Here is an 11,572-nt window from a genome sequence, read left to right as displayed (position 1 = left end):
ACCCATATTCAAGGTCACAGGGGTCAAATATGTTAAAAACTTTAAACAACTTCTTCTGAATAACCAAAATGCCCAGGGTAATGATATTTGGCCAGTAGCATGCTGAGATGAAGGGCTACAAAGTTTGTTCAAATGCATGACCTTCACCCATTTTCAAGGTCACAGGGGTCAAATATGTTAAAAACTTTGTAACAACTTCTGAATAACCAAAATGCCCAGGGTGATGATATTTAGTCAGTAGCATACTAGGATCAAGGGCTACCAAGTTTGTATAAATGCATGACCTTGAATCATATTCAAGGTCACAAGGAGCAAATATGTTGAAAATATTTCAACAACTTGTTCTGAATAACCAAAAGGCTCAGGATGTTGATATTTAGTCAGTAGCATATGCTGGGATCAAGGACTACTTTGTTAAAGTGAATGACTTATATTCAAGGTCACAGGGGTCAAATTTGTTTAAAATCTTTTAAACAACCTCTTCTGAATAACCATGGGTCCCAGGATGTTTATACATTGCATCCCGAGATGAAAGGCTATACAATGTGTTCAACATAATGACTTTGTTCGACTTTCAATCACAGGGTCTTTTGAATGAATTTTAATCATAAATACTGATATTTTGCCTGTAGCTTTATTTTATATCACTTTTAAGGTTGCAAGTGTGAGTTTTATACCAGGTGAGCGATGCAGGACCATTGGGCCTCTTGTTTTATTTCTTTGTTTAAAAAATACGAGACTAAAACATAGAACAAACAACGAACAAAACAAAAGGTTACCTCCTTGTACATCAGTTTTATTGGAAAATTTTCATAATTGAATAAGTTCATCGCTTCCAGAACAATGCACTGGACACATAAAGCCGCCTATCAACTGAAAAACGACTTCTTCCAATCATCTTGGAATGATTTTGGGAACATAAGTACATAATGCTGTTTTTTCTTCACGCAAGTCCCTGCTCCTCTTTATCCAGATTACAAAGTTTTGGCTGCAGTGGACTTTGGTCTTTCAGTATAGGTGATATCGAATAATTGTGTAGAAGAACACATCTGCAGATTCATGTTGGAATGCAACATTTGTGTACTAAGAAGTACAGATACCCCAAATACACTAGTGTTTTTCCAAATTTACATCTTCATATCATGTTTCTACAAGATTATGAAATATCACCAACTGATAATCTCCAAAATGAAGCATTAACACAAGCCAAGCTTGGGCTGATCAAACATTTTCTTAGTAATATAATTTGATAAACTATATAAACTCCTCACTCCACCAACTTGAAAAATAAGCTGCCTTAGAGAGAATGTGAACACCACCTCCTCTTCACCAACTTCCAACCTCCTACGACCTGTAGACTATAGCAGGGGATACAAAAACACATTCTCCAACAATGTCCAAATACACGGGACATATCCAAGTCTAGATAGTTCTGTTTAAATTTAAAATCTACTAGTTTACATCATCAACCAATGCTAATGGTGCACTATAAGAGAACTATCTAGACTTGGAGGTGCAGAGAAACTGTTTTATCCTCTCCTATTTTGACACCATCTCCTCCCGACCATCAACATCACCAGCACAGAAGCCATTCCACCAAGCAGGTATAATGGCCACCACAAACCGTTGCATTCTGCCAACGATTATAAGGTTTCACGCAGTAAATAACCAAAATAACAGAACAATTCACCATGAAATTCTTGAATATTCATGTTTTGAACAATGAAAAAAAGTCAAAAGTGAACCATTTTATTTTGTTTGGTGAAAGGCTCCATTGTATATTTGAATATTTTTAAAAGTATTCAAATTTGTATTTCACACACAATTGTGAAATCAAATCTGCCTAACAAAGGTATAAAAATATTTATCCATCTAAACTTTGATGTCAGCTTACAAGCATGACAAATTTTGACCTCCTCCAGACAATAGGTTCAAACATATTTTACCTACTATACAAATTTGTCTCCGTCGGAAACTTATACTGCAAGACATGCGGACGCCGACACGCAGCGTAAACAGAATCATGCATCAGTTTCCCCAAAAAATGAAGAACACGTGTGGGATAACTCACTTATTGCACTACAACCAAATTATTTTTTATATTTTCATTTCATTGTATTTCATAAAACTGTGAATTTTGATAACACCTTTTAATTTTTCATTGAAGAAAAACTTTAAAAAATTGTATTAAACACTACATTGGATTAAAATTTTCATTTGAATACCAGCTACTTTATAGCATCTCAAAATTACCCGATTAAAATGGCTTTTGGCCCACAAATAGCCAAGATCTCGACTCTACAAAAAACAGATAACAAAATTCTCTTCACAACTACATTACAATATAAATTGAATGCCTTGCTCATGATATTATAATGGTAAGCTGTCTAGTATGGAACACAATACAGCTCTCTTACAATCCTTCCTTTAAAAAGGAAACAAATAACATATTTGTATCCATTGATCATGTATGTATGCATGAAGAATGGTTCAAAGTTGCACACTTTGTCTTCAATACCCGAATTTATTTTCACTGTAAATTAATCTCAATTCACAGCAAATTCACTATGGCTCAACAATCAGAACTATTCAACTCCCAGATTTAGTTTTTAATAGATATGAGGGTTGAAAAGTCCATAAATTTTAAAATGTGATGTAACTATTGATAAATGATGAATCTGGACCGACGTGCCCTACCTCACCATGACTCGGAGTTTACAAAAACACAATACAAACATCTATGTACAGGTAATGAATAAGCATCGAACACTTGACTGACCTGGCCTATTGCTGGTGGATTGCCACCCCAATACAACAAACCAATCAAAAACACCAGTCCGTAGCAAAACCAGTCTGCAATAAGGGCAAGATTTTCAACTAAATGAACATGGGTAATTAATCCCAGAACTAACTTGGCATAAAATAAACAAACAAGAATTCCATTACCCTACCATGTCTCCAGCTTATATCTGAATGACCATCGAATAATTTCTTATAAATGTATTAATAATAATGACATTGTTAATAACATTTTCAGTTTCTAGACAATGTTCACAGACAGGAGAGTCCCTTTTTTTCTCTTTATCTAAATTTAATCTAGAGTTATTTATGGATTTGATGCAGACAATAACTTTGTTCCTGGTATTAAGGTGCTGATGCTTATTCAAAATACATAATAGTAATTAACTTTTCACAAAACAGAAACTGACAGTATAGTAGATAAATGTCACTTTTTTGTATGACCTCCCTCGCAAAAAAAATGAAGTCCCCCTTTTTTTTGCCGCCCCCCCCCCCCCCCCCCCCTTACCGAAAAAGCATGTGAATTTGTTTCTCTGTATAGTCTGCAAATAGTGCTTATACCAGGGTAAAATAGATCTATTCCCCTAACACATTACGTACAGTAGCCAAGAATCAATGGCTAGGCAAAAATTAATACTAATGACTTCAACAAAAGAAATTAAAAATGGAAATAGGTTATGGTACACCATATAACATACAAAAAACAAGGGAGGTTCACACACAGCTTCTACAAATGCTGTTATCAAATGGTAACAAACAAGGAGATGTTACAACTATTATTTTGTCCATGATGTCGTCACAACTTGTGTTATTTGTGAGCCCCCGACTTCAGGGTGGAAGGCCCTTCCTAGTCTTCGTTGGTTTCGTTACAATCCCGAGCAATGTGCCCAACCCTATCACACTTGTAGCATTTCTGTTCGCTGGGATTGCTACACTCCCTGGCAAAATGTCCACACTCACCACACCTAAGAAATAGAAGCATGAACTCTGATCAGGCTGCATCAAACCTTAAGATAATGGGATTGTCACCATTTCCCGGTAGAGATTAGTATTGCATTAATGTATATCAATTCAATAAATGCTGAAATTGTGTAAAATAAATTATCTATAAACAATTTAAAATGGACATTTTATAATAAAACCATATAACCATATATATACAGCAATTGCATGTAAGAGTTATCTTTCTTGAAAAACTTCACAGTAGTGATAGGCAGCCGGTTTCCTGAAGTACAGAAAAATGGACACATGCGAGTCATTGATAAAAAAACTACCAAATTGCCTAGATTGCTTAGAAATATTGAGAGAACACACTGTTCTGTCAATAATAAACATACAATATTCATCAGTTTAATATTCAAACATTAGAATATGCGGAAATTGTGATACCGTCTCCCTACATTGGATTTTCAACTAGGGATGTATATATATGGTGACGGAGAAATACCCCATTGACTGCCCTCAGATTGTGCGACAGACTTTAACTAATGACCGAAATTTCGCTGTGATTCAAGCTTTATTTTGACTTCAGTCTGGATCGCCATACGTATCAATGTTGTTAGAACCTGCCATTCAAGCACCTCACAGCAGCAACATTCTTGACTAGCATAAATATTAGTAATAAAAAAAGTTGATATTTGGACAATTTTTCAGGTAGGACAACTGGACTAAAAGTCCTTTTAAAAGTTGGGCAATATATCTTTAGGCATAAAAGCACATCACATCAATGAAATATTAAGTCTCTCGGATTATGTTATAATTTCTTTTTGATAATGTTTGGATGGAGTCGATAGATAAGCAAATATTGTAATTTAAAGCTTACTTGTAACATTTTTGGTCTCCACCGCCACCACGACGTTGTTGTTGTTGTTGTCCGCCATCAGAAGTGCAATCCCTTGCAAAGTGGCCAGCTCCACCACAATTGTAGCAGCCAGCTCCGCCACCACCACCCCCACTACGACGGTCACGTCCACCACCACCTCCACCTCCAGAACTTGGGTTGGCACAGTCCTTAGCAATGTGGCCAGGCTTGCCACAGCCATAGCAAACTTTCTCTTGAGCAGCTTCTCCGCAGTCCCGGCTCATATGACCAGACTTGCCACAGTTATAGCAATTGCCTGAAACAAAAAGATTTTTCAAAAATTAATAAAAATTCCATTCAACTCTCGTCATCTGTTCCCATCATTAATGGTTCTCTTCGACAGCCATCAACTATAACTTGAAAATTTTACATTGTGATGCAAAACAAGAGGCCCAGAGGGCCTGTATCGCTAACCTGTTTCTTTGTTACATGAAACTGACATATAGGTAACTTCAGACCATCTCTTAAATGCTTCAAGATATTGCTGTTTGAAATTTGAAATTGTAATTTTAAAGCTTTTACCCATGTTGACCTTTGACTCCGGCTAGATCTTAAAGTTGACATTTGACCTCGTTATTGTAATTAAGAAAAATATTGGCACTGCTGTTCTACATAACATACACAAGTATCATGACTAGACCAAATGCTTCTTTGGATAATGTTATTTGAAGTTTTTAACATTTTGACCCCTGCGACCTTGAAAGTAGGTCAAGGTCATTTTAAAGAGGAAACTTTATAGTACTATTCCTGGTACCTACTGGCCAAATATCATCACCCTAGGCCTTATGGAACTTAAGATCGTTAAAGCTTTTAAACCCATGTTGACCTTTGACCCAGACCAGCACTTAAAGTTGACCTTTGACCTCATAACTGTAAGAATGAAAAAGATTTGAACTGCTGATCTACATAACATACCCAATTATCATGACTAGTCCAAATGCTTCTTTGGATAATGTTATTTGAAGTTTTTAACATATTTGAGCCATGTGACCTAAGTAGGTCAAGGTCATTTTAATGAGGAAACTTTATAGTACTCTATCTCAGGTACCCACTTGCCAAATATTATGACCCTGGGCCTTATGGAACTTGAGAAGACTGTTGAAGCTTTTAACCCATGTTGACATTTTACCCCTGACTAGCACTATCATGACCCAAGGTCCTCCAGTTCTCCTTCAGAAGAAGTTGTTCAAAAGAAAAAGTTAACGGACGCCGTAGTACGCCTTCGGGCCAGGTGAGCTAATAAACTATATCTTTTGCTTAGTTAAAGGAAAAATTGGGAAAAATATCATAATAACCGTTATCATAATAAGTGGGTTCCACTGTAGTACTTAAAGAATTAGCATATATATATAAAGGCAAACTGGCAGGATATCTTCACTTTGAATATTTTCAGAAGTAACATCACTGGTCTGCTAAATGATAATTAGATGAATATATATACCAATCAAATCATTTACTTTCCTCATCATTTTCATTTTGCTTGAAGACAAATCTCTTTGTAAATTCTTTTTATATTTGTGGTCAACTAAATAAGACGTACCGGATGATCGGCCACCACCACCTCCTCTGCCGCCTCCGCGGGAGCGGTCACCTCCCCCGCTGCACTCCCTGGCTATGTGACCAGGCTTGCCACAGTTGTAACACGTTTGTCCACTCATTATCTGATTTCCCTTACTCTACACAACTGTTGAATACAAAAACACAGGACAAATTCGTAAATTCAATGTTTGATCACTTGATCCGACATGATGATATTGATAACAAGAGGCCCAAGGTCACCCGAGTTATATCATAGATACTGGTAGCTTTATTTTATCGTTTAGATGTGATGTAGAAATCAGCATGTATACTAAGTGAAATACAATACTTGTCATGTCATCAAAGGATAAGAATTTGAAAATATTGGTAAATATTCCCTTTGGGGTCCCACCCTAGCCCCTGGAGATTGGACAGGAATCCCAATTTTACAATGTAATACTCTCATTCACCAAAGATGATTTTGACTAAGTAAAAGTAATTTTCTGCTGAAAATGGATAAAATATACCCAAACGTGTTATTTCCCTATATAAATTTAACCCTTAGGCTGCTACGCGCAACATGTCGTTTCTCAGTCTGTAGGTTTTGATCGGTAGCCAGGAAGTGTGAAGTCGGGTTGTTGCTATACCAAACACGAACGTGTATAGTAGAAGGCTTCTGATTGGTTGTTTTGTCATTACTTTCGATATTCACGGCAGTGTACCCTAGTAATAACTAAAGGTGTGCGAGAGAATTTCATATAAAAAAAAAGTCATAAAAATGGCGGACGTGTAGATTGAAGCCATGAATATGATGGTAAACATTTATTTCCCATCGTCACCTACGATGATAATAAAGGTTTTGAAGGGCTTGGCATGGTTGATGTGGAAATACTTCGGTGTAACATAATATGCAACTTTCCAATGAACGGATTTGTGCCCTACGCAAACAGGAAAATACTGGCGGACCGAGGCGCACATGTCGTCTACAGGCGAGGCCGAATTGAGCATTGACATTGACACGTTTTGAGCCGATTTATTGCTTCAAACTTTTCATCGGTAATTTAATCATAAACTAGACCGTAGCTTATATAAATCTATATGCTGACTTATGACAGTAAATGTATTGAGTGGCGACCTGAAACCTTTAGCAAATCACATGCAATTCTTGATGAAATACCTGACCTTTTTACCTGAGAATCTCCGTGTAAATATACAGCGTCTTATGTCAAAAATGAAGTTTATAATCTGTTATCATTTGCCAATCACATTTGCGGACGAAAATAATTTTAAAATGATCTTCTTCTTGCTTAAATCCGATTAATTAATAGTTTCACATTTTCTTACCTTTATAACCACCTGTACAGGTAAATACTAAAGCAACTTAAGAATTGAAAACGTTCATATAAACTAGAGACAACAACGAACAATTTTCATACAACTTTTTTTCACATATAATTTTTTTTCCAAGTTATGCACATTTGAAAAATCAAGTAAATTAATTTAAATTTCAATAATTAATTCAGCAGTGGTGTCCCTTTACATAGAAATCAATATAGCAGCCTAAGGGTTAAGTAAACTTTACCTCCTCCTCAAGGGAGAACGAATAGCTCGGGGGTCCTGAAATTTACAAGTTAAAGCCCTAATGATCTTTCTTTCAATGCAGAGAAAATGACTGTAATACCTCCGGAGTCTCGATAACATTTTTGAAATATTGGTTAATTTTCCCTTTGGGGCCCCACCCTGCCCCCAGCGGTTGGGGTAGGAATCTCAATTTTACAATTTGAAACCATCTTCCTCCAGGGATAATTCTCACCAAGTAAAAATAATTTCATACAGAAAGTTGTCAAAATATACCCAAAAGTGTTATTTCCATATATAAACTAAGTAAACTTAACGGATAGCTCGGGGGTCCTGAAATTTACAATTTAAACAAGAGAGGCCACCCTCTGTATCGCTCACCTGGATATCTAAGCAATCATGGTGAAATATTCTCCAAATGAGATCCAAGGGAATATGCCAGACCACAAGGCAAATCCCAATAGCATATCTGTATTAAGATTTTTCATGTCCAGCAATTTAATGTATGGTTATGGGGTGGGGATCTCAACTGTTTCAAAGCTGTGACTCAGAAACAAGGTCCCTAGGGGGTTCGGTCAAACCCTAGGGTCAAAGTTTCAAAGTTATGACCCAGGGATCATGCATTCTATGGTTATACGGTGGAGATCTCAACCATTTCCAAGTAATAAACATTTTTTGGCCCCACCCCTAGCCCGGGGTCAACCCCAACATTTGTATAATTTTGAATCCCTGCCTCCCATGAATGTTTCCGACCAAATATGGCAAAGTTCTACAGAAGAAGTCGTTTACAGCAATTTAGCCAAAGTGCCCACCCCTCAGCCCCACCATTTGTAAAGTTTTTAATCACTTTCACCTAGGGATGTTCCCAGTCAAATATGGTTGATATCCATCGCTTAGTTCCAGGGAAAAAGTCGATTCAAGCAATATAGCCAAATACTCTTTTTAGTACTGGCCCCTCAGCCCCCTGGAGGGTCAGACCCACCATTTGTACAATTTTGAATCTCCACCATCTAGGGATGCTTCCAGTCTAATTAATATAGTTAATATCCATCACTTAGTACCCAAAAAGAAGTCGCTTAAAGCATTATGTTTAGCCAAATAACCCTTCTGATAACGATTGCCATTCTTTCAGCAGGTTGTGCAAAATGGCACATATGGGCAATACTATTAGCAACGCCCTTTTTTGTTCACAAGAACTTTGTGTTTCACATTATTCCCCATTTCAGTATTAATAAAATTATTTAATCGGAAATGTGCAACTGCTTTCTAAATGCAGGATTACCGATATGCACCCAACCTGTTCTGTTTAACTTTACATATATCTATATTATATCATTTTTTTTATCCGTACATGTGCAAAGAAACAGTCAACGCTCCATACTAGGAGATTCATTGTTCATGTGAAAGAACCAAAATAAAATGCAGACTAATGCGGAAAAAAATAGGTTAACGCAGTACACTCAGCCGATCAAGCTATATAGCTGTAAAGACCTGTAATAGCTCTATTGACCTATCTGGAATAGGTTTTTAAAAGTTACTTTCATGCGATTTTCTTTTTGAAGGAAAACGAAACAAAGACACTTATAAAAGAAGATTGTATCATTAGGTTAGGTTGATAACTGAAGATATTAAATATATTAGCAAGTATTCTTTTAAAAAAAATAATGATGCAACAAATCGGATTTTTACATTTATGAAAAATGAAAATAAACATCTAAATGTTTGCTTTTTGTAGTCAAAATTACCATAAACCTTGTTTTATGAGACTTTGCTATAATTTAATGAAAATTGAAATCGGATAAATTAAGTTACAGCTCAATACAAATCCTAATTCATAGGTGAATATAGCTATATAGCTCAATCGACAGTGTACTGGATCTGCTCATTGCAAATTGGCATGAAAATCCCAACGTATATTGCTGAGGGATGTGACGCTACAAATGTGTTCTCTTCAAACTTTTACTCAATAAAATCGTTACACGAGGTCTCAAACCTTTCGGAACAGACAACGGCTTAGTAAACCTAGAGAGTTCCGATAACTTCCGCCTTCACCGAATGTTCTCAAATAGCTGCAAAAGCCCGTTTCGACATAATTCGCCTTTTCATAATGAGCACACTATGTCTAATTATGAAGTGAGGATACCAGTGACAGAACTTTGCTCGTAAGTTTATCGATGCGAAAAACATACGCAGCAAGGCAACATGTGTGGAAGCCCGAAACCACGCGGTAGACATACTGTACTAGGACCATGTGGCGTGTTCATTAACCCCAGTCAAATTCGTGCGTATGTGTGTTCTAAAATAAATGTCAGGTCAAAAAAGCAGCGCATTTGTCAAAAATGTCATGTTTTGCAACAAAACACACAAAAGAAGAACATGTTTTCCTTCCATGTTATATTTTACCTCTCTCTTCTCTCCCTGCACCTCAAGCTCAACCTAGCTTCTATTACGCGCGGTGATCATGTACGATTTTGCACACGGTACATTATTAGGGGTTCAACTAAATAACACGGTATTTTGAGGCCTCATTAGGGTTATATTTGAAACGAGTGGACACTATTTAAATTAAAACGCTTTTGATTCGTTAGATGTAACATTTATTTGATCCTTTAATATTACTGTAAAACAATATGCAAATTTCGTGACCACTTTCTATGAAAAGAATATTTTGACATGACACTCCATTGGCCTCTATATTTACTCTTGCTAGTTTTGTAACCTCCCCTTGAAACATGTTACGACTTTCAATCTACGACCGTCTGAAGTAGAAACCAAATACAAAATCCCGTTAATTGTGTAAAACAATTTGTGGCTAACGCCGTCAATCCAGAGACATCAAGTTAATACAATTTATTCAATCTGAGACGTAGATTATCTGGATCTAAACCGCTATATATAACCACGGACTTGGATCTAATTCCGTGATGTAACATTAGCTGTTATAACCTAGTGGCCAAGCGGCCTTAAGGTGGCTCCACACATCGTCATCGGCGTCCATTTTCGTGACGTACTTTCGGAAAAAGTACAGCTCGGACTCAATTATCTTAATCGAAATGTGCATGTACATCGTGTCGTCATTTCCGTATTGCGTATCGGGCATTCAATATCGTAGTGCAAGTTATAGTAACATCAAGGAACGTTTTCGTTTAAACAGTCAAACCGATCGGACCACTGTTGTTTGTTTATTAAATAAGGTCGTACAAATTCAATAAAAAACACTTTGTGTAACATGTGTTACATATTTTGTGATAAATAAAACATTTGTAGGGTTAATTAGAAATGGTACTTTTCATTTTATTATTGTTGTTATTTGTCCCGAACAATGCCACACACAAAAAAAAACGGAAAATATTAAAATTGACGAAAAGTCATTTTTTTGGTATTTTTTCCAAAAAAAGCTCCAAACTATTGGAATGTTTAGATTTTCATAAAATCAACTCTACATAGTTGCATAACCATTATATGAAAGTTTCAACGACTTTTGCTGGTTAATTGCGAAAGTGTGGAGCCACCTTAACTGTCTTGCACTGAAAAGGGGACTTTTTAAGCTGAAATAATTAAATGTATTTTAAGTCAATCAGATTGTAAATCGGCTTTGATGCTGCTAAATTTTAGGACAGTTTAATTTTAGGATATTCCCTAAAAATAGTAAAGTTTAATAACAAATACTTTTTTAACAAAATCTATTATCGCCAGGACCCCGACATAGCCTTATTATCTTAATTGTTGCATTGGAAATAATGTCTCACAAATACCTACCCCACCCCCACACCACCCCATGATGATGATGATGATGATGATTGATGATGATGATGA

The 11,572-nt window shown here is 36.3% G+C and overlaps 1 protein-coding gene across 1 annotated transcript; it reads right to left on the bottom strand.

Annotated features, from left to right (window-relative positions):
- Window positions 1-775: 775 nt before the first annotated feature.
- On the bottom strand, window positions 776-10,247 carry LOC110449435 (cold shock domain-containing protein 3-like). Its single transcript, XM_021496307.1, has 4 exons — window positions 10,160-10,247; window positions 6,201-6,344; window positions 4,622-4,916; window positions 776-3,764 (listed from the first exon to the last, which is right to left on the bottom strand). Exons 2-4 carry the CDS (start codon window positions 6,316-6,318, stop codon window positions 3,647-3,649), a joined length of 531 nt encoding a protein of 176 aa, XP_021351982.1. The 5' UTR covers window positions 6,319-6,344; window positions 10,160-10,247; the 3' UTR covers window positions 776-3,646.
- Window positions 10,248-11,572: the final 1,325 nt, after the last annotated feature.

The sequence above is a fragment of the Mizuhopecten yessoensis genome, unplaced genomic scaffold (assembly GCF_002113885.1).
Source record: "Mizuhopecten yessoensis strain PY_sf001 unplaced genomic scaffold, ASM211388v2 scaffold4611, whole genome shotgun sequence".
Lineage (NCBI taxonomy): Eukaryota > Metazoa > Mollusca > Bivalvia > Pectinida > Pectinidae > Mizuhopecten > Mizuhopecten yessoensis.
Note: the sequence above shows the minus strand (reverse complement) of the source record. Positions and strands in the feature narration are given on the sequence as shown.

Coding starts and splice junctions, on each gene's coding strand:
- LOC110449435 (XM_021496307.1), bottom strand. CDS start 6,318: ATGAGTGGACAAACGTGTTACAACTGTGGCAAGCCTGGTCACATAGCC. Junction 4,917..6,200: donor TGGTGGTGGCCGATCATCCG/GTACGTCTTATT, acceptor TTTTTGTTTCAG/GCAATTGCTATAACTGTGGC. Junction 3,765..4,621: donor GGAGACCAAAAATGTTACAA/GTAAGCTTTAAA, acceptor TCTATTTCTTAG/GTGTGGTGAGTGTGGACATT.